The 27,014-nt window shown below is 36.9% G+C and overlaps 1 protein-coding gene across 1 annotated transcript in view; it reads left to right on the top strand.

The window, feature by feature from the left end:
- LOC126337834 (cytoplasmic dynein 2 intermediate chain 1) overlaps positions 1-27,014 on the top strand; it is a 150,594-nt gene that overhangs the window by 62,989 nt on the left and 60,591 nt on the right. Inside the window, exons 10-13 of the mRNA XM_050001502.1 lie at positions 11,995-12,105; positions 18,654-18,854; positions 23,138-23,345; positions 23,466-23,578. Coding sequence (XP_049857459.1) covers positions 11,995-12,105; positions 18,654-18,854; positions 23,138-23,345; positions 23,466-23,578 — 633 coding nt within the window. The remainder of the gene's footprint in view (positions 1-11,994; positions 12,106-18,653; positions 18,855-23,137; positions 23,346-23,465; positions 23,579-27,014) is intronic.

The following is a 27,014-nucleotide window of genomic DNA, read 5'->3' as shown; positions in this document are numbered from 1 at the left end:
ACAGTTAACAAGAGTGATCACCTGCTAAGAGGTCATCACTCCTACACAAATAAAGATGTCTTAAAACAGGTTTCACCTGTGTATTTGTGAGACAGAGGCAGTTCAAAATGATGTGCCACATGATCCCCTTCCCATTTGAAACACATAACCCAAAACCATGATGGCAGATTTCAAGATGCCCACCACAGTCGCTGTAGCTCCTATAAGTTACACTCCAACCTACAGACACCCCATACGAGATGCCATTATGATGTTCATACTGTTCAACTTTTGTAAGTGTGTATCCACATTTTTGCCTCAGCCTGTATTAGGCTTCATCCATGAAATAAAAATTTCAATAAGATAATGATGAAGGTTTTGTGACTCTTCAGTAACAGATACATCACAGAACTAGAAGGTAGGAATAATTTGAGAGCTACTAAAGGTTCATAAATTTTATCAGATACCACATTTGTCATGTTATGTAAACAAAAAGAAATATTGATAAAAACTTGTTGGCCACTAGGACACAGACAATAAAAATGTATAGCCACAGTAAATATTACAGACTCCTCATATATTTTCCTTTATCTAAGTTCCATACCTCTCTTCTTACAAGTTTCTTGATCATGTGTTTTTTTTTTTTTCTTTCTTCATCTCTGTATAGATTGGTTCATTCCATGTGAAATCAACCAACAAGCTGGTTGTTGACATCTAAAATTTTGATAATTTTTAATCTATTGATCGTCGTAGGTGTTTCTATAAAAAATCCCAAATTAAATTGTCATTTTGATTGTGAGTTATTAAGTTGTAAAGCTTTCAAAATAATGCAATTTTTGAAAACTTAAAATAGCAATATTGCAAAACCTATTTGCCTTACAGCCCTAAAATTTGCAGCGTTTTATTGCTTCTTATAAGTATTAAAAATATGGGCTACTTAACTATACTGCTCAATTTTCACAAGACAATTTCTTTTTTCTTTTTTTAATTTTTAAACTTCTAAAGAAAATATATGTTAGAAATAAATTGTTTGTTCAGGTGAGTGCTACATTTCGTGATGGTAGTCGAGCAGGAACAAATTAAAATAAATTTTATTTCCATGGAAAATGCAGCATTTGATACTTAGTCTGTTCCACTTTGTGCTTACTATGGTGTAATGGAAACCTTAAATCAGAACCAAATAAGACTGTCAAATCATTGTTATTTTTATTACATTACTAGAATAACACATTTAACTGTAAATTCAGAGTTGATCTTCCTATAGTAATTGAGAAAATATTTTGCCATATATCAGAATAACACATCCTCAGCTTAATTGTACCTTTAATTTACATTAATATTAATACTATTAATTAAATGTTGGTGTAGTTGTTTACTATTTGACACTGTGTTGTGTGGGTACCTTACAGTGAGAAACTTGAGAAACTTTCTACTAATCTTCAACAGGAAAACACTATGGTGATCTAGTTGCAGAACTATTAGTCTAAGATTATGCCAGGTGTCTCTCCTCAGAGTCTTCAGGCACCTTTTCTCTAGTTTTTCAGCAGATATTTGCAGTTTTGTTTTTGCGCTGTGTAGCTGGAATCAGCCTAAACAGTTACTGCTCATGTCTTTCATGTGACACCTAATGGCAACACAAACAAATTTATTTTTAAACAGGAGGTTTACTTGCCTATTCGATAGCATGCTCACAAATTAATCTAGTCCAATATTCATTTCATTGATCTGTATTAAAAGGAATAGTAAAACATGAGGAATAAACAGCCATCCACCAGTGACTCCATAGCACTGGATGCTAGGTGGTAGCAGTCAGTACGGGCCAGGGCAGTGCTGTCACTGTTGTAGTACTGGTTATTCTTCATGTTTTACTGTCCCTGTTAATACATCAATAAAACGAATATCAGACTAGACTAATATGGGGCTGCTCTATTGAAGGGTCATGTAAAATTCTGCTTTAAAAATCTTCTTCTTCCACTTCTTCTTTTAATGAGAAACAAACCAATGCTTTACATTGACCCTGCGCACTGCATCAAAGAAATGATGGGCACTATTTGTTTGGCATGACCCTAGCTGCACAGTGCAAAAACAAGATGTCTGCAGAAACACGAGGGAAAAATGCACCTGATGACTCTTTGGAGAGACAATCTCTGTTTATTGCAATCTTTTTTAAGTCATACAGGTAGATCCTAGTGCACTCAAGTGGTAATAAGAGATAATTGGTATAACAATACGTTATTTTCCAATATAATCTGTGATACTTTTTGCATCTCTTCCTCTGATAGAATCTATTTTCTTCCAGTAGCAGTTGTGCAGTTTAATTTACAAAGGACAAATTTTCAGGAAGTCAATTTATCTGATATTGTTGGCTTGGAAAAAGGAAGAGCTGATCCACAAGGATGCGTAAATAAAGAGTTCCCTTTCTCCTTCTATGTCTCTTCATAGCACGCAGGCCATCACAATTTGCTGCCATATATGCAAGCAACAAATTCTGTAATCTGTTCAAAAGGCATGCCCATTTCATCTGGACCCATTTGAAGTTAATGAACATCAGAATCCTTAAAATCAGAAACAAATGTTGCTTTAATTTTGGATTTGTTTGTAGGAAGTAATATGTGATACTTCTGAGTCCCAGTGACTGACATGGCTTCATAAAACCTTTTTTAAAAATGTCTTTCTTCTGCTGGTCATTTGCCACATACAAAAAAGTGACTGATGGGATATTTGTTATATCCCACTCAGTTGGAGGGAGACAATATTTAATTACTCACAGGATTTTCCAGACTAGATTTCAATACAAGCCTTTTTACTGTGCTGCCAACACCATCACACTCTCCATTTCTGTGTGTAGTAGCATGACAAAGCCTAACTTCCTCAAAATGAAAAAATAAATTAGAAAGTTTTTCCAACTATTTTATTGTGCTCGTGAGTCATAAGTGAAGTAATGATGGTTTTCTCCTATGTTGTGATGAAAATCAAGTTTCATAAAGTCTGTAAACTTTTTTACAACATGTATACAAGAACTGTGTTGTCCATTTAACTGTCTGAGATAATTATTTTATTGACGGATGGAATTTTCAGCAACTGTAGTGTATATTTCAGAATAAAATTTAATTGTTAGTCATATTTTTATTACGCTTTACTGGTTTCAACTACTTAATTTGTCATCTTCAGAAGCGTACAAAATTAAGGATATTATGCATCATGAGACCTTGGCCATACATTTATATGAATTATAAGAAGTTTGTTACAGAGACATACTTACTGTTGGTTTAGCAGTTGTCAGTCTCTTCTTCATAGAAGTACAGAGCCATGATATGTCCAAAAATGTACATATTTTTTGTGATTATTGTAGACACATATTGAAATTTACAGTAACTGAGTCACACCTCTGTAAAAATCATGTTTTTGTGCTAGCACATAGGGATATAAAAAGTGCGACTGGGGTATATGAAGAAATACATCTTAAAAGAATGTGGCACGTAGTTCCAATATATAAAAGAAAGTGGCTGGTTTTCACATTCAACAAGAGGTGCTATGTTTTAAAAATACAGTCTGTTTTTTTAATGCAAGTTGATCATTCAATAAATCTTTTGAATTTAAGTAGGAATATTTATATATTTCAGATTTTTATAAAATGTTCATCTTGTAGCCCTTGTCAGATACATCCAAAGGGTGGTGGAGGAACAATGTGTTGCTCAATTTTGAGATGTTTCACAAAAGGTGACTGAAATGAGTTGCCACTGTCTTTTCTGAGCAATTGCTCATGTAAGTGGCTCTTAAATACCCCCTCTTTGTATATAAAAACTTGGACGTATATTACATTGTAGCTTATATAATCCAGATTTGAGGTATTTGTCATTTGGAGGTTTCTCATTATGTATAAAGAGCAACTTCATGACATTATTGATGGTAAAGAACATGATGATGTCATATTTTTTAAACAGATTGACTGTATGATAAGAAAAGTCACTTAGAAATGGGATTTTGGTGTATTTCTTAACAATAAGGCCATTTTAATTGAGCCTAGAGGATTTTAAATTCTTGTTGCTTTTGTTCTCCTAAAGTTTTTTGTATAAGGCTGGGGTTAAGGACACCTCAACAATACAGTCTATCATAGCATGAAAGAATGTCAACTTGTACTTAAAGGGGTAACAAGAAGAGGTATGAATGATGATGTAGGTTTCCTGTAAATTAGATGATTTTCTATTTCATATGTTGAATGATGAATTTGCATAGAATCTCATATAAAAAGTGAAAATTAGCCCATTCCTTTTATATATTGGAACTATGTGCCATGCTTTTTAAGAGGCATTACATGTAACTTCTTTATATACATTTATTAAAAACAAAGATTCCATGACTTACCAAATGGGAAAGTGCTGGTAGATAGACACAATAAAAAAACACACAAACACACACACAAAATTTCAAGCTTTCGCAACCAACGGTTGCCTCGTCAGGAAAGAGGGAAGGAGAGGGAAAGACGAAAGGATGTGGGTTTTAAGGGAGAGGGTAAGGAGTCATTCCAATCCCGGGTGAGGAAAAACTTATCGTAGGGGGGAAAAACCACAGGTATACACTCACACACATATCCATCCACACATATACAGACACAAGCAGACATATTTAAAGGCAATGTGTTTGGGCAGAGATGTCAGTCGAGGCGGAAGTGCAGAGACAAAGATGTTGTTGAATGACAGGTGAGGTATGAGCGGCGGCAACTTGAAATTAGCGGAGGTTGAGGCCTGGTGGATAACGGGAAGAGAGGATATATTGTAGGGCAAGTTCCCATCCCCAGAGTTCTGATAGGTTGGTGTTAGTGGGAAGTATCCAGATAACCCGGACAGTGTAACACTGTGCCAAGATGTGCTGGCCATGCACCAAGGCATGTTTAGCCACAGGGTGATCCTCATTACCAACAAACACTGTCTACCTGTGTCCATTCATATGAATGGACAGTTTGTTGCTGGTCATTCCCACATAGAAAGCATCACAGTGTAGGTAGGTCAGTTGGTAAATCACGTGGGTGCTTTCACACGTGGCTCTGCCTTTGATTGTGTGCACCTTCCGGGGTACAGGACTGGAGTAGGTGGTGGTGGGAGGGTGCATGGGACAGGTTTTACACTGGGGGTGGTTACAAGGGTAGGAGCCAGATGGTAGGGAAGGTGGTTTGGGGATTTCATAGGAATGAACCAAGAGGTTACGAAGGTTAGGTGGACGGCGGAAAGACACTCTTGGTGGAGTCTACATCTACATCTACACCTACATTCATACTCCGCAAGTCACCCAACGGTGTGTGGCGGAGGGCATTTTACGTGCCACTGTCATTACCTCCCTTTTCTGTTCCAGTCGCGTATGGTTCGCGGGAAGAACGACTGTCTGAAAGCCTCCGTGTGCGCTCGAATCTCTCTATTTTTACATTCGTGATCTCCACGGGAGGTATAAGTAGGGGGAAGCAGTATATTCAATACCTCATCCAGAAACGCACCCTCTCGAAACCTGGCGAGCAAGATACACCATGATGCAGAGCGCCTCTCTTGCAGAGTCTGCCACTTGAGTTTGCTAAACATCTCCGTAACGCTATCACGGTTACCAAATAACCCTGTGACGAAACGCGCCGCTCTTCTTTGGATCTTCTCTATCTCCTCCGTCAACCCGATCTGGTACGGATCCCACACTGATGAGCAATACTCATGTATAGGTTAAACGAGTGTTTTGTAAGCCACCTCCTTTGTTGATGGACTACATTTTCTAAGGACTCTCCCAATGAATCTCAACCTGGTACCTGCCTTACCAACAATTAATTTTATATGATCATTCCATTTCAAATCGTTCCGCACGCATACTCCCAGATATTTAACAGAAGTAACTGCTACCAGTGTTTGTTCCGCTATCGTATAATCATACAATAAAGGATCCTTCTTTCTATGTATTTGCAATACATTACATTTGTCTATGTTAAGGGTCAGTTGCCACTCCCTACACCAAGTGCCTATCTGCTGCAGATCTTCCTGCATTTCGCTACAATTTTATAATGCTGCAACTTCTCTGTATACTACAGCATCATCCGCGAAAAGCCGCATGGAACTTCTGACACTATCTACTAGGTCATTTATATATATTGTGAAAAGCAATGGTCCCATAACACTCCCCTGTGGCACGCCAGAGGTTACTTTAACGTCTGTAGACGTCTCTCTGGGGAGGATTTCATGAAGGATGGGTCTCATTTCGGGGCGGGATTTTAGGAAGTCGTATCCCTGCTGGAAAGCCACATTCAGAGTCTGATCCAGTCCCGGGAAGTATCCTGTCACAAGTGAGGCACTTTTGGGGTTTGAGAGGATGAGAAAGTGGCTCTGGTTATTTGCTTCTGTACCAGGTTGGGAGGGTAGTTGCGGGATGCGGAAGCTGTTTTCAGGTTGTTGGTGTATTGGTTCAGGGATTCAGGACTGGAGCAGATTCATTTGCCACGAAGGCCTAGGCTGTAGAGAAGGGACCGTTAGATATGGAATGGGTGGCAGCTGTCATAATGGAGGTACTGTTGCATGTTGGTGGGTCTGATGTGGACGGATGTGTGAAGCTGGCCATTGGACAGATGGAGGTCAACGTCAAGGACTTCCATGGAAGTTTCTTTCTGTTTTATTCATATCTTTTTATGCATTTATTATATTTTTAAATGCAATTATATATGCTCTTTGCTGCTAACACAACAGCATGACATACACACAGATGTGATTCAGTCACTGAAAATTGTCAGTCTGTGTTTACAGTACTCACACACAGTATGTTCATTCTTGGACATATCATGGCAGTATGCTTCTGTGAAGAAGATATTGACATCTCCTAAACCAATACTAATTAAGTTTCTGTAATATACTTCTTTTACTTCTCATAAATGTACAGCCAAGGTCTAAATATGTATAATATCCCTACTATATAGGCTTTGGAAGATGACAAATTAATTTCTCGAAACTGGAGGTGGAAGGGAGGGGGGGCAGGGAGGGAGGTAGGGAGGTGGAAAGGGAAGAGATTACTGATGTCAGCTGCATTGGGACGTGTCCAAAGGGACAGACTTCATGCATTCATATAGAAACTGATGACTGAATTTTTTTCTGAATCTGTCAAATAAAAACAAAACTTTAATTTCTAAGTATATTTTTTCGTAATTTTGGTGAATGCACACACACAGTGACCAGGAAATTATTCCCAATGAATCCTTCGGCTTTATTCTGAAGCACAAAGGAATAATAATAGGCAAAATCACATACAGTAATACCCTCATTTTGCAGTAGTGAAGTTTTCGTGTCAAAGAAAAAAGCAGGTTGCTGTTTTATAACAGAACCATATAATTTTAGATGTGTTATGAGGGCATGCTGAAAAGTAATGCCTCCAAATTTCTTACATATATTACGTTGTGGGTATTAGGGGAAACGAACTGGCAGATGTGGCTGCCAAAGATGCATGTTCCCTCCCTCACGTTGTTGAATGTGCCGTCCCCCTCCATGCTGTAACCTCCCTTTTGCGTTTTCTTGTTATGCATCAATGGGAAGAGGAGTGGCTGGCAGTTGCTGACAATAAGCTGCGTCTGGTAAAGGCCACTACGCGACCATGGCGTACGTCCTACCAGTCATACAGGCGGGATGAGGTTCTCCTCACTCGCCTCCGCATCGGGCACAGTCCCTTAACGCATGGTTTTTTACTCCAGCGGGAGGACGACCCAATCTGCAGTGCTTGTGGCGTCCAGATTACTGTCCGCCACATTTTACTTGACTGTCTTTTATTCTCTGAACAGAGGGTGTGGATTTCTTTGCCACCGGATTTGCCCTCTATTTTGCAAGATGACGCAGCGACTGTGGTTAAGGTCTTACGGTTTTGTGTCCTGTCCAATCTGTTGCCTCGGATTTTAGGGAGAGGGTTTTAACGTGCTGCTGGGTGACTGGCTCACCCAGGTTTTAGGTAAGAGGTCTGCCAGTCACAATTACCTCCTTGTTTCCCTTCGGTTTCTGTTCTCTTTTCCTTGTATTTCCTTTCCTTTTTTAGTGTGTTCCTTCTCCTCTTGTTTGGCCTCTGTATGTGGGGATTTGGAACTGTGTCAGGTCTGCGTCCTTTAGCAATTCTCCTTGATCGCTGTTCGTCTTAGTCCCTTCACTGAATGTGTTCCTGTTTTTACGTGCTTGGGCGCTGATGACCACGCTGATTAGCACCCGTAAACCTCAAACACACACACACACACACACACACACACACACACACACACACACATCCGCTGTATTTTGTATACCCCTTATATACTGGTCTCTCATTGAGAGACATATGTTCAGTGTGGGATTGATTATGTTGAAAAATACATATGTAGACAAGAAGAATAAAGTTTGGTGTTGTGTAATGCAATTAAAGTCTGTGCATGAGAAACAGCATGGTGTAATTGAGTTTCAAATTTAAAGTGTTTGTCATGGAGCACTCTTTCCTTCAGCATGACAATGACAGACCACACACCAGTCTGCAACATGTGTAACAATTCAATCCCTTGTGTTCCCTGTCATCGATCATCCTCATTGCTGTCCCGACCTGGCCCATCTGATTTTCATCTGTTTCAGAAACTCAAATAACACCTTCCAGGACTTCACTTTAATAGCGATGAAGGCGGACAAGCAGAGGTGAGGTTTTGGCTCTGTCAACAAAGTCAAACATTCTAAACTGGTCTGTTGTTGGGAGAGATGTATTCATCATCAGGTGGACTATGTTGAGAAATAAATATGAAGACATGAAGAATAAAGATGTCGAATATTAATAATGTTTGTTTTATATAAAAAGCCTTAAGAGTTTTCACATTAAAATTCAGAGGCATTGCTTTTCAGCATGCCTTTGTAGTTGTGTATAAAATCTTGCACAAATTCCTCTATTGATTTGAGTACAGTTTAAAACATGCAGTTGTCAGTGGTAACCCACTCTTTGTAAGTTATATATTCTGTCACTTCCTCTTCAATTGTGGAAATTAAGCCATCTATGAAACACCTCGCATTAGGACAATAATCACATTTGTTTGTGATGCATGGAGTATTTGCTGGGTGGCACATAATTTTCAACATGTTTGGTTACAGTACAGTTGGCAAAGCGAATTGCAGTAAAATAAAGAATATGAGTTCCCTTTGGAATACCATAATGATGTTTGGAACACTCATTAACAAACAGTGTATGACACATAGATATTTACAACAAAAATATTTCCAATTTTGAATTTCAAGAATTTAAAATTCTTGTTTTGGCAAAATTTAGCATTTTTACAAATGTGGTGAAATAACACATATTTTGAAAGCTTGTAAAAAACTCAATAAATTTCCAAATTTCAGGTCCTTAAGTTAAATAGTTTTTGAAATATGTTCATTTTAAGATTTCAGAACATGACAAAAATCACACAATTTTGTAAACTTGAAAAGTTAATAACTCAAAAAAGGTCCAAAATATATTTAATTTTTAATTTTTTGACAGACAGACTAAAATGATAAAAATTAAATAATTCTCAATCATCAAGGAATTTATTTACTTTTATTTGTTGATTTCACATGGAATGACCAGTTGTCTTTAATTCTGTTTCTCCAGCAAAACTATTCTGATTCCAAAAGCTTAACACCAAGATTTTATTTCTAGTAATAGCTTTCTGTTGCGTTGTAATTTGAATTTCTTTCAGTTGAGAGCAGAGGTTTCTCTCTTTTGGCGCAATATCTGAACATACATGCTTCATACTTGTATCATCTTGATAAATTCCCAATTTTAAGATGTATTATGGGTAATTACTCTTGTCTTGGCATTTCTTACTTATAATGGCTCACCAGTAGGTAATAACTGTCTGAAACAGTTACACTTGTGTTATACTTCAAACATTGCTTTATGTTCCTGCCATCATTACCAAGTCACTGGGGCAAGTACTGGAGCAGGTACTAAACATAATTATGGACATAGAACATCATCCACAGCATAGTCAAAAAACATTTACGAACAGGTTTCAAATAGGTACACAGCAATACAACTGTGTAGTGCATAAAAAAATATGAATATTCAAAGGAGGACAAAACTACTGTTTGCGGATTTCAAGGATGCCCTATATAATTTACAGGATGTGCGTGATAGTGTCCTACTATATTATGCACATCAAATGGTGCACAACATAGATTAAAGTGATCTGAAGGGAAACAGTGGCGGGTTGCATAACTTCTAACTGTGCTGCAGATGACAGAAAATAATGAAATTTGAAACAAAGTGTCAATTTGATGATGCACAGCAAACTGCAGAATCAGCCTGAAAATTTGTAGACAAAATAAACACACTTATTTCATAATTCAGTAAAGAATTTGTTTTCATCTCTGACCAATCAGGATTTGAAGAGGAAATGCATGTGAAAGGAATCTGGGAAGTTTAGACCTACCAAGAGCTGTATCAAGATCAACTGTCACAACTGTCATCAGTGCCTTAACACATTTGTATACAATTATGCTGACTTTAATGTGGATAGTAAATTGGCTGAAAAGTTATTTATTGTGCTATGAGAAGTTGGAGGTGCTGTGCCACTTATGATTCTTTCTTGTGTGCATGATCTTGTAAGATCAGTAGGGAAGATTTACGTCACAGTAAGCAAGAGTAGTAAAATGTGCATTACAGAACTACAACTATGGTATAAGCACAGCTTTTGGCCAATAGCTGGTCAAAATAACTTACTTTTGCTTGATTCCTGGCCTGCATGTAAATATTATACTCAAACTATCACCCCTGGAAAGTGTGTGACATTGTAGTTTGTACCACTTGAAACACTTAGACAAATTCAGCCTCTGGATGCTTGTTTTGTCTGTGCCTATAACATATATTTCACTATCAGCAGCTGCACATTGAAGGATAGCCAGTTTCATGATAAACTCCGTGAAAGACTGTTTCACATTCGGTTGCATACTATCAGTTGTCATCACCCAGTTACACCAGTGTTATTCCGTATGCATTCTTTTAGAAAGGAAACCTAGCTGAATTCTTCTGCTTGGTTTATAACTCCCAAGAAGTTCACTTTCAATCTTGATGGTGCAAACTGTCATGATCACTGTGGCATTTCATTTCTCATTCAGTTTTCATGGTGAAAGTAAATGGTTTGCTTTGAACATTTCTTGAATGTCGACAATGTGCGTTTTGTGAAGTGTAATACTGGCATCCCATAAAAGGTTCATCTCTGCACCTTCCAGACACTTATTTTCTGTCGCCCTCCTGAGGCGACTCATTAACAGCGAATATTTTTTGTCATAATTGTTAGTACTACACTTCCAAATGAGTCGTACTAAAGACTGAACTTATGACTTTGCACTCAAGGGGTTCCTTGTAAGCTGGGTTAACCCCCTCCTGAGAACTCAGTTTAATTAGTCTAAAAATGAGGATAAATACTGCTTTCTAACTTAAGCAGAGTTGGAAAACTGCTGGAACATTTGATATTTGAAGGACAAGGGTATTAGGAAACAAGCACAACTAAAGCGTTGCTAAAATGAAAGTCTAAGCTGTGGAATTCTTATTTAAAATTTCATTTTTAATCTAATTTTGAAAGTTCAGATAAATTGTTATTTTAATGAACATATTCTTTTGTGGTTGGGTGCTATAAAATTTGCATATATAGTACTTTACTAAATTGAATTGTTTGCATTTTCTTAAAAGTTTCTTTGTAATGAACAAACCTATTAAGACTATAATGTATTGGTGGTAAACATATTGCTCCAGAAGATACTGATGTACTTGTAGCTCCAATCAGAATAAATTTATATCCTCAAATTAAAGATAAAAGAAATACATTCATATTGAATGTTTGAAATCAGTGCCACAAGAACTATTTTATTTCTCTACTCGAAATTTAGGCTGTCATCTACTACAAATTTGAAACAAAATGTCTCTTTGTTATGCATTTTAAAAGCTACTTTTTAAGTTATGGCTACAGAGTGATACATAACTAGGTAAGGTACTTGTATATTTTTATTTTTGTAATGGTTGTTACAGGAAAGCAGAGGTGTTGGTGGTGATGAAGTAGAAGAGAATGCTGATGTGTGGAAGTCATTCATAAAGATTGATACTGTGAGATTATCTCATTTCTTGCAGTCAGCTGGGAAGGTTAGTAAACTTCATTAGATTGTTTTTTTATCTTTTAAATAATAAAAGGTCTCATCTGATAGTATGCGGCACATGTTTGTTCAAGTTTTCAGGAGAACTAATAGAAATGTAAACACATAGTGACACTGCATTTTGTTTATTTATTTGATAACTGGGGCATAATAATCAGATAATAGCTTCTTACATTGTTGAGCAGTGCTTATCTTCTCTATAGCAGATAGAGCCATTGCATTATTAGTCAGAAAGAAAAAACTATCTTTTTATTTTTTTAAAGTTTGAAATAACTGTGCAAAAGACAGACATACATCTTGTGTCTTATCAGTTAAAAGTGGGCCGAGTCTAAAGGATTACTGAACAAGGATTTTTGCCTCTGAATTCTTATTGAAATTCTTCTTGAATAATCCTCCTGTAATTATGGTTTTTGTGACACCCTGTTAAATAATGAATACAACACTGCAGAAATTAATTTTTGCTCTTCTCATGTTTATAAACACATTTAACATTGTAATGATCAGCTTGTATTCAGGAATTTAGACAGTTAATATATCACAAGTCAACACTTGTCTTGACAGAGAATTTTTAAAGTGCAATGTAGTAATTTTACACTTTATCTCAGAGTTCTACCTGACAAACAACATGGTGTGTGCATCTGTTACTTAGTAATTGCACACATTTTCGGTTCAACCTAGACCCCAGCTGACCAAATGCACATTTGGTGAAACATAGCTTGTTTGCAAGTTCATTGTCATGTCCTGATTCACAAAGAAGTTAAGATTTTTGTTAGGTAACCAATGACTAACTGAGTCTCTGTGTGACACACTTAAGCATCTGACTCCCTACTTTAGTGCTAGATTAAATTAGTGCATCAGGTTGTCATGGGCCATTATGGGCCCTAGCATTGTTACAGTGGAAGAGAAAACCTAGCATTTTAAATTCTGTTTACCTTTGTAGTGTTATTAAAAAGGTTTTTATAGGTACATAGTCTATTAGATTTGCTTCTGGGTAAGTGTTTTACGTATGTAAAATAATTCAAAATGTGGTGATGCATTTTCAATGTCATACTTTCACATTATTTATGGTTCACAATGAATGATGTTTGCAACAGTTTGCATATCCTGTAAGAGGTGCTGCTGTTGTTTACTGTTCACTACTTTTAAATGTCCTGCTGGTTTTGAAAAAAAAATGATAGAGCTTTTATATGTCTTGTTGTTCCTGGAAAATTTTAAAAAGCTTAAATGGGGTGTTGACTTGTACTTTCATTGTGTTAATTGCTTTATCCTCCATGACTGAAAATTGTAATAAAGAAATTCACTGCTACCTGATCGAGTGACCGATACAGGAGGTTTCCTTGTGGCAGCATAGGAAATAGACTGTCAGTTGTATGTTTGTCCTGCCAACGTTCGTAGAAAAACTTGATTGTGATATATGTGTATGTTCAGTCTTAACATGGTTTGCATGCTGTTACTAAATATACTATTCTGTTTGTTTGGTATGTATATCCTGATATGATATGATCTTTAGCCTGTAATATGCACTCAATTTTTGTAATTGTTTATTGGATAAATTGTAATTTTAACTTTCCATCTCACAGCACACCTTGAAAATGGGATCAGTTTACCCAAAACTAGTCATCGACTAGTTAAACTGAATCTTGCTTTGGCTGTTTTCTACATTCAAATTCTAAAATCACATAATGGTAAAATAAACACTTGTGACATATTAACAAATAACAGAAAAACAAAGAAATCAAAAGAAACAAACACACAATAACAGTGATGTAATTTCGTTTGAGTAATAGCTGTATAATTAAGAAAGTGTTACTGTATTGGTACCATTTTTAACAAAAAAGGGGGAGATTTAAAAAGTATGCCAGTAAAATCTCAAGAAAGTGAAATTTATTAATTTGAATAATAAACAAACCAACAAGTTATTCAAATGAAAGTAGGAAGTTTTGGAATCTTAAAAATTAGTGCTACAAAACCATTATACTGAATTTTCAAAACAGTCACAATTTAAGATAAAAATATTCTAGAACAGAAAATTTTGAAATATGAATTTTTTGGGAAAAGTAGAACTTAAGTGAAAAAGATTATTTAATTGTATTAAATACAAAGATTCCAAGACTTACGAAGCGGGAAAGCGCCGGTAGATAGGCACAATGAATAAAACACACAAACACACACACAGAATTTGAGCTTTCACAACCAGCGGCTGCTTCGTCAGGAAAGAGGGAAGGAAAAGGAAAGATGAAAGGATGTGGGTTTTAAGGGAGAGGGTAAGGAGTCATTCCAATCCCGGGAGTGGAAAGACTTACCTTAGGGGGAAGAAAGGATAAGTATATATTCGCGCGCGCGCGCACACACACACACACGCATATCCATCCATACATACACAGACACAAGCAAAATATGCGTGTGAGTGTGTGTGCGCGCGTGTATATACCTATCCTTTCTTCCCCCTAAGGTAAGTCTTTCCACTCCCGGGATTGGAATGACTCCTTACCCTCTCCCTTAAAACCCACATCCTTTCATCTTTCCTTTTCCTTCCCTCTTCCTGACAAAGCAGCCGCCGGTTGCGAAAGCTCAAATTCTGTGTGTGTGTTTGTGTTTTTTATTCATTGTGCCTATCTAGCGGTGCTTTCCCGCTTGGTAAGTCTTGGAATCTTTGTTTTTAATATATTTTTCCCATGTGGAAGTTTCTTTCTATTTTATTTAGATTATTTAATTGTATAGATAAAAAATTTACCCACCAAGCGGTGGCAAAACACACACATTAAAGACTGTTGTGATTGCCAAGCTTTCAGAGCTGGTGGTCTTTCTTCAGGCATAAGGGTTCAAGGGAAAGGAAGAAAGATGAAGTAAAAGGACAGGAGAGGTCTAGGAAAAGGGGTAGATTTTGGGAAAGTCACGCGGAACTTACCATACGGGATGAGAAGGGAAAAAAAGGGGGAAAGAAAAGAGTCTCCCCTGACCTGTGGTTGTGGGTGGCTTTATCAAAATCTATCCCTTTCCCTAGAACTTTCCAGTCCTTTTCCTTCACCCTTCTTCCTTCCCCTTCAACCCTTCTGCCTTAAGTTGGAGCTACTCACTCCGAAAGCTTGCCAATCACAACAGTCTTTTATGTGTGTGTTCTGCCACCGCTTAGTGAGTCGAGTTTTAATCTATACAATTAAATAATTTTATTAATAATTGATTGTTTTCAATGAAAGGAGGAGAATAAGGGCCCTCAAAAGAGTTCCACCAGTCTAGAAATAAATAATTTTTCAGCTTCACATTGTTTGCATGTATATTAAATCAATAATATTTCTTTAAATATTGTATTACTAGGTGAGCTAACTACAGTATTTCCATTAATAATCGAGAAATTACATTGCAACTATTTAAGTATTGGAAATCCCAGCTTGAATAAGAAATTTTATATTTCAAGTAATTGCTGTATATATAATGTATGTAAAAAAAAAAAAAAAAAATATGTATTTAAGGAGTAGAATACCATAAGTGGAGCTATCCCTCCTTCCTACATCTCATTACCTTCCATTGGATTATACAAATAGATGTTACCAGTAACTATCTGGATAATCCAACATAAAAAAATATTCATTACAGTTAAAGCATGTTAGCTGTTGTCAGCAGTTACAAGGAATGTGCTGTTTTGAAAATTGAATCCATGAGAATTAAATGATGCATATTCCTACATAATTTATAAGTTTCTTAGAGAAGATATTCAATTTTTTACTATAAAGAAATTTAGAATTATATCCAGTACTCATTACATATATTACACTTTAACATACTATATGAGGACAAGCAGTTTATTGTCATATAAAATAGACAATACAGAATATAAAAACATGAATTATAAATTTCTTAAATATAATGTTATTGAACAGTTAAAAATCTATTTACCAAGTAGCAGCAGCAGAATGCACATATAAAAGGTATTACAGCTTGCAAACTTTTGAAGCCAATGGCTCTTTCGTTCGGCAGAAGAGTTTAGGGGAAGAAAGAGAGGTCAAGGAAAAGGACTGTGAGGTTTAGGAGGACGGGTAGAGTTTGGATTGGGAGGATTTACCAGATGTGGTAAGTTACACAAGCAGAAATCCTGTCTCACTCTCAGGAAATGGAAAATAATCATACCATAAAGATCCATAGCATTTCACAGTGCTGAAGATTTACAAGCAGCTACACAGAGTGACCGCATGTAGATTGCAACTTAATTGAGGAACACTGCTGATTTTGTTCTAAGAATGCTTTTACTATAAACCTGCACATAATTCTTGGGTACACACCATAACATCAGACCACCAGCACACTACACTTTGAATATTCCGCCAGTGGCATCGGCACGGGCCAGCCAATAGAGGCCACCTTTGGTCACCCACATGACTTGCCATCTACCAGAGCCTTCCTATTTGTAGGCACAGTGCAAAAGGTACCCGCTCTCAAATTGTGTTCATACTTACTTTCAGCAACTGCTTGTATGAGTACCTGGATTGTTTCTGTGTTTCTCAAATGTTTTTCCCTTGTATGTGGAACAATAATAAACTTCGGTTCATTTGGCTGTGCTGTTGTTTGTGTTTTACAGTACAACACAGCATTCTTATATTTCTGAGTAGGGGGTCATTAAGGCAGCTTATTTCACTTATATTTTTTTGCAATTATTTTCTGAGAGAACTTTTCTCTTGCTTTCTTCATTGCCCTGTAAAATAGTGATTAGAATTGTTTTGTGGAGCATATATAAGAACTTCACATTGCAAATTATTTAAGCACTTGGGAATATTTAATACTGCTTTGCAATAGTTTTTTTCTCTAAGATACTTTGTTCATCTCTGCGAGCTACAAAATTAACTGAAATGTTCATATGCATCAAACCACAAATAACAGTGATCTCCACTATGAATTAAAAGCTCTGGCTTTGGTGCAAATGTGAGTATGGTACTCTTGGAACAAAGTTTTAACTTACTTCCCAGATTTGAAAATAATTAGAAATTATTAAAAAAAATTAAATGTGAACTTACATCAGTGTGTTGGATTAATCTTAGATTAATCTTTCAGTGCTGCTGATAAGTTTGCAAATGTGAATTTACTGTATCAGTGAATATCTCAAACAATTTTGACAAACTTCACCAGTCTTTATATAAGCATTATGTATGTAAGACTATTATCATTTAGTCATTGTGGAATGGTCTCGGCATCCAGAGACTGTGGTCATGTGTGTGTGTGAGTTGTGTTTACGTGTGTGTGTTTTTTGTCCAATTTCTATGAAGGCCTTTTTAGGCAAAAGCTTATTTGTTTGACAGTCTTTTTGTTGTGCCTATTTGCAACTCAGCATCTCCGCACTGACAGGAACCAGCACAACATACTTCCCTAGAAAAAAATTTTGAAGACCAAACTCAAATTCTGTGCCAAAAAACATACAGGTATATCAATTCAATTACAGGTTGAATAAAGCTGCAGGTCCTGGGTATGCACTTGGGTTTCAGACTAATATGACAATATCTGGACCTGTTAACATTTCATCTCTTGTCATAAGATAGTAATCATTTATTGTTATGCTCATATCACAACAGTATTTCAAACACAAGTCTGATTGAGAATTTAATGGGTATCTGAGGTACAGCTACATATTTGAAACGAAAAATATTGACTTCTAGGATTAGCTCACTATTCTATGCATGTATGAAACACAGATCAGTAGGGTGCATCAGTTTGTTTCGGCTGCTCTAGTGATATGCTACCATACTGTGGCCTGATTTTTTCAGTGTTTACCTTATTTGCAAACATGTATCAATAAATAAACAAAAAATTAATCATGTAACTTTATTTTTTTAGGTGGTAATTAAAATTTTATGACTACCCCTCATATTGCAGTCCATCCTTCATGTATCTCTTATCTCCACACACATTTTGATTCATTTGTACTATTATGTGGTGGGTTATTTGAAGTGGTGAGTTAGTAATTGTTAATGTAGTGCCATAGTTTTGAACTTACCCCAAGAGAAAAAATGTTGAGTAGTAAGTGCTGCTGAAGTGGTAGTTAGCTAGTAGGAAATGTGTGTGTACCTTGTACATTATGCTTAAAAAATAAATATTTAACATTCAGCTCATATTAGCTATCGAGGCAGAGCAGCCATTTATTAAGATGAAAATCTGAAAAATAAAACCCTCTCCCTGTTACTTCTAACTTCTCAGGTTCATTTTTGGGTATTATCTGGTAGGTCTTCTTCCCTCCACCCCCTTCCCCACCATCACCACCAAATACGCCACTCATGTCCTGCCCTGCTCTGTTATCTTTTATGTTTTTAGCCAAAGTCCTGAATCACTTGCTTCTTAATCGCTAAATAGCTTTCCTTTCTTATTTCCCAATGAAGGGATATTTGCTCACGAAAGCTATTATTACTGTTATTATTTGGTTTTATGTATGTCTGCTGTTATTTTGCAAATAAAAGTTCTTATGGAGAATACTCGTGGAATTCTGTATCTACTGCATTGTTTTTAGAAGTGGAATTTTACTCATACAAAATGTTATTTTCAACTTATCATTTACAGGCTGTTTTAATACTACTGGAAGAATCATTACTGCAGAAAAATGAAAAGTGGAAAAATCAAACAAAGTTACCTTTCAGTGATGGATTTGTGTCATTGAATGTAGAATCAGAGGACTGTTTGAAAAATATACCTGTCACACTTATTCGATTTCCACCAGGACAGGCCACCATATTATTGACTGCTCACCAAGGGAAAGATCAGGTTAGGTAATGTAGATTTGTTTTCATCGTATGTGTAATTTTATCTATCTACATTGTTCCTAGTCATGTCTTATTTGACATATGCAGCTCCACACTAAGTGTAAGACTGCTGTTTTAATGCAGACAACCTATTTCAGTCAAGAAAGCTGTTAAGTTATTTTGACAAAAAGATAATGTAGAAATCATTGCTATAGTGTAAATAACAATCAGTATCAGCACACTCCATTACTTGACACAATTACTTTTCTCTCTCTCTCTCTCTCTCTCTCCCCCCCCCCCCTCTCCCTCTCCCTCTCCCTCTCTCTCTCTCTCTCTCTCTCTCTCTCTCTCTCTCTCTCTCTCTCTCTCTCTCTCTCTCTCTGTGTGTGTGTGTGTGTGTGTGTGTGTGTGTGTGTGTGTGTGTGTGTGTTGTGTGTGTGTGTGTGTTTTATCATTATTAGTAGCACTGTTGTTTGATGTCCATATATTCTGTTTCCTCCCATATAGTAAATTACACTTATCTGTTAGTGGTGATAAGTCATAAGGCTTTATGTTCCTCTACTATCCAATCCAGAAGCTTTGTTCAATGTGTGCTGATCAGAGGTGTACATAAGCCACTGTTCTTTATTTCTTCGCCACACATAAAGTGTCAAAGCAGTTCTGCATAAAGTATAATAGGCTCTTTTCTACTTCCATTTCTGCATAAAGTATAATAGTCTCTCTGCTACTTCCCCTTTAAAAAAATCAACAGTTGATGAGTAAACAGGAAATTTTCAAATGGAAATAAATCAAAAGGAAGACAAGAATATTCTCAAATACCTTTCTCTCTTTATGGGTATGGAAAATGAGTTAGAAGAGGAAGAGGAAGATAACAAGACAGTAGATGAGCTTTTAAATTTATAAGTGCCGAGCAAGGTGTCCCTTGAGGCTGAAGTTCCCTAGTAGGAGTGTATGAGCTTTGGAGATGGAGAAGTTGAAAAATAAAGCTAACAAGAACAGCATGAGAAGTGGCTGGAAGCATGGTATTACTTTGAGAACATAATAAAGAAGAAAGGTATCCAACTTGAAAGCAGTTTAGGGTATAAGTGGACACTTTACAGTTTTTTACTGAAAAAAGTGTAAAAGAAGTGTGAAAGTCTGGCAATAAAATATGGTTGATGTTAGCAGCTCATTTGTTAGGATTAAAAATATCTATTTTTGGTCAGATAGAACAAATTTTCAGTAAACTCTTTTACATTACTGCCTTTTTGATATTCAGTGCAACATACCTGCCTCTCGTCCTGCTTTTGTTGAGGTCTTAAGTCCGAAGACTGGTTTGATGCAGCTCTCCTTGCCAGTGTATCCTGTGCAAGCCTCTTCATCTCTGGATAACTACTGCAACCTACATCCATTTGAACCTGCTTACTGTATTGAAAACATGGTCTTCCTCTACAATTTTTACCCCCTCCTCCCCCAACACACAAGCTTTCCTCCACCACCAAAGTGACAGTTCTTTTATGCCTGTCTTACTATTTTTTAAATACCAAAATCCTGAGTGAAATTTTGAATATATTTCTTTCTTGAGAATCTCTTTCTGGCCAAAATCCAAATATTCAGCAGTAGATTTCAAAGAGAAGGAAAAATAAATCCACCATTATAGACAGAAGAGAAATAGGGAAAAAAAGGTGCAACAAAATTATGATTAGGAGTGATTAGTTCATGTTTTCCTTACATAAAAAGTTATTAACAATATTGAAATAGCAAAAACTTCAAAGTAAAGCAAGTACCTAATTATACTAAGACTACTTAACTGTCAGTATTATTGTACAGTTCAGGAAATCCAGTCAACTCTTTAGGCAGCCAGTCACTACCAAGGGAAAAGTTAAGAGTGCCCATAACCACTTCAAAATAGTCATTCATCATTAATCCTGGTGACATATGAAAACTTTCGCTGTTCTGACTGCCACCAGTTGTAGGACAGTAGGCTGACAGAGTTCGCAGAGACACCCCATCTTTTGTGGTTGTAAACATTGCACCAGAAGTACTAGTAATAATATATGTTGTAACATATAATAGTGGTATGTTAATGCATTGCAATTCCATACAAATATTTTGTGCTCTTTAATAAATAAAACTACTGCATCAGTTATCTTCCCTCTTTTTTGTTATTCATCTAACTTTTTGAGAAAAGGACACTTTCACTCTTTTGCAGCAGTACAGTCCATCACACAGTGTCAGGAAACATGAGAACAGAACAGTGTTTATCTTTCACTAACTTTGGCATGGTAGCCAGAAAACTTATATATGTTTCTATAAGCAGGGTATCAATTCTAATCACTCCATTACCGTGAGGACTTCCATGATGGCCCTGTCATCTATTTGCTAGAGCTATTCCTCTCCGTGTAAGCAAAAGGATGATTAGGATACTGCTCTGCTGTCTTCCTCAGCAACACGTGAATGAAGTGTCTGGTTGCAGGTAGATGTAGTGTGCAGGTTCTTGATAGTAGCTTCCCAGACTGCCAAATTTAAAACCACTAGACTTCTTTGTGTGAAAAGACCGCATCTACCAGATATCAATAAATATCTCTAAAGAATTGCTCTCAAAAATTTGGAGGCTATGAAAATCATTTGCAATGCACCAGGAAGTTTTGATAGGGTACCAGTCATTTTTTCAGTGATGTCAGCTGTGTAGAGAAAGAGGCAGGAATTTCATGCATTTGCTACAAAAATAGTTAATTGAGAAAAAAACATTTAAAATTTAATTTCTTTTTGTTTTTCATCAGTGTTGTAGTTCATATTTCCTGGTCTTCTGTACTTGTGAGAATAGATGTTCATCATGCTCCCTGTACAGTAGCAAAATATTAAAACAAACAGCCTCTAGATTTCATTATTAGTAACACTGTGACTTACTGTATCATATTTTGACTATCTTACAGACATACTGTTTGTGCAGTTCAACTAATTACCTTAGCAAATTAATGGAATTATGGTACTTTTAGCACAATTGATTTAATAGTCAGGCTGTAGCCATTAAACACCACAGAAAATTTTTGTCTAACATAACCAACCATGAATAGGAATTTTAAGTTTGTCATCTTTGACTGTTCAGCTGTAATTCAGCTGGTTTAACTAACAGCTGTGCTCCTTAACATAAAATGTATTAGTTGGTGCAAGTTAATTTAAATATACACTTCCACACATTTATCATTGATTGGTTCTTTTAAGGCTGTAGCTCCACAACGACGCATTTCCAACTTGTGGTTATTTGATGTCTCCTACCCTGCTGCAATCTCATTATGAGGTTTGTTCTCCCAACTCTGTATATAGAACTAGAATGACATAACACCAAATAATCACCTTCATGAAACTTGCCAGTAATATTATCTGACACATTGAATTTTATTTCATATCATAACATAGTCACAAATCCTGATTAACTTTAATGGAATTGACTCCAGCTTGTGCTTAAACGTTTGGATTTTTTTTCTGTAAGCTAGCTGTTTCCTGCTGTGTATTGCTACAGTTTATAATAAAACATCTTCAATTTTTATATTTAGTATCATCAAAAAGAGCACACTATTCACAAAATATAATATAGCACAGAAAAGTACCGTCATTGTTATAGTTTCACAGACTGTACAATTTAAACCAAGGGTCTCATAGGTTTGAACATGTAACATTGTTAAGATCCTGGTCACTAACCTAGAGTATTTGATGTACTGTCACTGTAGAAATTTTTGCAGCTGCTGTAACTCTCTGTATACCATAAGGGTGTCCATTCCATGTGTGCAGTGGAGGAAACCAGTCAGAAATATTCGAGATTTCCTTCCTCATGCTCAGGATTGACAAACTCCAGGCAAAATTAATTCCATTTAAAGAAGGAGCCCCATGAAATACTTATCATTTAGTAGCTTTGGGGAGCAAAATGCAATTAAATTTGTATCAGTTTCAGGTGCACAAGATTACCTGATAGGCATGTTCACCATCTTAGATGACAAAGAATGTAGTAAAAGTGCTTAATAGTTATGCACCCCATGAGAGTCTTTCTAAATTGCCTTCTGGACAACTCATATGAATTTCTTGCATGTTGATCTCATCTGAATTCTTTTCTTCTCTGATCAGCCAGTCATGTACAGCATCTAGAGATACACATTGTTTTCAGGCAGACCTTTCTCATTGGAAGTTATTTCGGTACTAAGCAAATGTAATTGGTGTTAAAGGAAACTGTAGGAAATCAGGCATTTCTATTTCAGGCTGTAGTTAAGTTATTATTGTAGTTACTAATTATTCAGATGACATTACTGTATTTCATGAAATTTAATATAGGTCAGCAACTTATGTGTATGGAGTCTCTTGGAACCATCAAAACCATTCATAGTGCTTTCATGCCCTGGCACTGTGTCAGCCACCTGCTTTGATAGTCGTGCACATGTGGTTGTGGCTGGTTTATCTGACGGGACCATCTGTCTTTGGGATCTTAAAGAAGATTCTGCACACCATATAACTGGGATGAGATCACCAACATATAATACAGGTATGTGAATACAATGTAATTACATACAAATGTTGTCTACATTTTAATGAATAAAGTTACTGCAACAGTTATCTTTCCTCATTTTTATTATATATTGAGCCTCTACTTCATATTTTTCAGCTAATTTTTTGAGAAAAGATGGGCACTTTCAGTCTGTTGTGGCAATAGAGCCCATCACACACAAAGTTGAAAATACTGGTACTGTACTTAGCAGTGAAGTTTCTCCAGCACAGGTATGTTCAATGCAAAAGAAAGCTAAAAATTCTGTATTTGATTGTTTTATACTAATAGGAAGAAACTGTGTTGTAGTTAAATATTACATCAACCTTGAAGTCATTACAGATGTTCTGAAATGCAGGATTTTATTTTCCTGTTATAATGTGACGAATTATTTAAACAATGGAAAGTTCAGGATGGAATAACAACTATATGAAAAGAATAGATTGCTACTCAGAGCATAGAGGAGATGTTGAGTTGTAGACAGGTGCTGATGCTGGAGCCCAACTGTGGACTGGGCCTGCATCTGACTATGTGATATGTGCAGCAATATGGGGCGAGTGGTGGGAGTAAGGAGGATGATACATGAGGCGGGTGTGGGAGGAATAGCAGGTCAGGGATGGGCCAAGATGTTGTGCTACTTGTAGGAGTATTCTAGGATGTAATGCGACAGAATGGGCTGTGAGGTGCAGAGTCATGATGTTTGGGGAGGGGTAAGGAATGGAAAAACACTATAGGTGAATTGGTGTGATAGAAGCCATGTATTGAGCTGGAGTCTGAGTAAGAAAGAGATGGGTAGGGGGAGGATGGGGACTAGCAGAGGTTGAGGCTGAGGGGCTGTGGAAATGAAGGATATGTTGTAAGGAGAGTTTCAATCTGCATAGTTCAGAAAACAGATTTCCCGTGCCTTGTCTCTCCAGTTATATACCACAAAGGACCATAAAGAAGCACTATTCTGATAACTTAGTACCACCCAGGACTGAAGCAACTGAATCACATTCTTTACTAGAGTTTTGAATACCTCTTGCTGTGCCCTGAAATGAAGAATATCATATCTAATGTCCTCCTCATCCCACCCACAAAGTCATTCTGCACCCATGAGCTTACACAATATCCTGGCCATCCCTACTCCATCCATGCTACAAAAGCCTTTGCTTCATGGCTCATATCACTGCAACAGACTTAAATGCAAGACTTGTTCCATACGTTCCCCCCCTTGCACCTACTCCATTTCTGTCGCAGGTGTCTCCTTTCACATCAAAGGCTGGGCTGTGAGAGCAACCATGTGATTTAGAGCAATGTGATTTACAAACTAAGCTTCAAACACTGCTCTATTAGTTTTCTTCAATTGTTCAGGTGAGAACTGTCCCTGCAATATATCCTGCATCCCTGTAACCTCCTCTGGCACATAGGTATCAGATCTGTCTTCTGGCCTCCTAAGAACACTACATGCTACACCTGTTAAGGACAGTCTTGACATCAGGTTTCCTGGAATTTACAACATCCCATGTGAATGCAGAAGCAATTACATCAGTCAGTCCATCCACACTGTTTTTGACCACTGCGCAGAACATCAACGTGATATTAAAAATCATGAGTTGTAGAAATCCGCAGTTGCTGAGTACAGCCACACAAACAAATATAAAGTACTGTTTGACAAAACGAAAGGTTTGTCCCAGGCTCGTACATACTGAGGCTCTATAATTAAAGAGGCTGTAAAAATAAGACTGTATGAGAAAACCTTTAACTCTGGTGATGGACATAATCTTAGCAGTTAATGGAAGCGAGCTCATGGAACAGAAAAGCAACTATAGTCACTTAGCATTGGAAAGGCACCACAGCTAGATGAGGTACCTGTAGGACTCTACAAAGATTATGCAAAAGAACTTGCTCCTTTTCTAGCAGCAGTTCATCGTAAATTGCTGGAGCAATGAAGAGTACCAAGTGGTTGGAAAAAAGTGCAGGTCATTTCCATTTTCAAGAAGGGCCGTAGGACAGATGCACACAGTTATAGACCTATATTTGTGACATTAATCTGTTGTAGATTTATGGAGCTTGTTTCATGCTCAAGAATTATGAAGTTTTTGGAGAATAAAAATCTCCTTTATAAAATCAGTGTGGATACCACAAACAGAGATCTTGCAAAACTCAGCTCACTCTGTTTGTCCATGAGACCCATAGTGCTGTAGACAGCAGTGCTCAGTTTGGCGCTGTGTTGTTTGACTAGGGAAGGCATTTAACACTGTTCTGCACTGCCATTTAATGAAAAAATATGAGCTTATTGAGTATTGGACCAGATTCATGACTGGATTCAAGGCTTCCTGGCAGATAAAACTCAACATGTCACTCTTAATGGGAAAAAGTTGTCAAAAGTAAAGGTAATTTCTGGGGTGTGCTATGACAATTGCTGTTTATAATGTGTATAAATGATATAGTAGAAGGTGTTGGATGCTCTTCAAGACTGTTTGCAGATGATGCGGTTACCTATAACAAAGTAGCAGTACCACGCCTGTGCTTATTGTCAAAAGTACAATCATGTGCGGTTGTTTGTTGTTGTGGTCTTCAGTCCTGAGACTGGTTTGATGCAGCTCTCCATGCTACTCTATCCTGTGCAAGCTTCTTCATCTCCCAGTACTTATTGCAACCTACATCCTTCTGAATCTGCTTAGTGTATTCATCTCTTGGTCTCCCTCTATGATTTTTACCCTCCATGCTGCCCTCCAATTTGTGAATGGATTGAGGACTTTTTGGTAGGGGTGAACACATGCATACCACATCTGGGATGGAGATTCATTATCAGATGCAGAAGTAACTTGAGGTGTGCCCCAGGAAAGTGTGTTGAGACCCTCGCTATTCATACTGTATATTAATGGCATCCAAGACAATGTCAATAGTAACCTCAGATTTTTGCAGATGAAGCAGTTATATATTATTAACTACTGTATGAAAAAATCTACGTAACTATTCAGTGAGATCGTGGTGCGATTTCAAAGTGGTGCAAGGATGGGCAACTTGCTTTAAACTGGTACAGTGGGACATTATACACTTCACGGTGGTTTGCAGAGTGTAGATGTAGATGTAGTGATGGCAGCAGACAGAATCGATTTGCAGAAAGACCTGCATAGGGTTGCTGAATGGTGCAGGCTTTTACAGTTGACCCAGAATGTAAATAAATGTAACATACTGCACATGCATACCAAAAGAAATCCACTACTGCACAACTACACTGTCAATGACAAGCTGCTGGAAACAGTACGTACTGTAACTATCCAAAGCGACCTTAAGTGGAATGACCACATAAAGAAAATAGTAGGAAATGCAGATGCTAGACAGAAATTCTTAGGAAGTATCTTAAAGAATTCTAACTTGTCCATGAAGGAAGTGGCTTATTAGGCACTTGTTTGGTCAATTGTTAAGTATTGTTCATCAATATTTGATCCTTACCAGGTAGGATTGATAGAAGAGATAGAGAAGATCCAATGAAGAGCAGTGCATTTCATCATAGGATCATTTAGTCAATGTGAGAGCATTACAGAGATTCTCAACAAATTTCATTGCATGTGTTACAAGAGAGGTGTTTTGCATCACAGAAAAGTTTACTATTGAAATTTAGATAGAGCACTTTCTGGGAAGAGTTGGACAATATATTATTTCCTCGCACATACATCTTGC

Source organism: Schistocerca gregaria, chromosome 1 (assembly GCF_023897955.1).
Source record: "Schistocerca gregaria isolate iqSchGreg1 chromosome 1, iqSchGreg1.2, whole genome shotgun sequence".
Lineage (NCBI taxonomy): Eukaryota > Metazoa > Arthropoda > Insecta > Orthoptera > Acrididae > Schistocerca > Schistocerca gregaria.
Note: the sequence above shows the minus strand (reverse complement) of the source record. Positions and strands in the feature narration are given on the sequence as shown.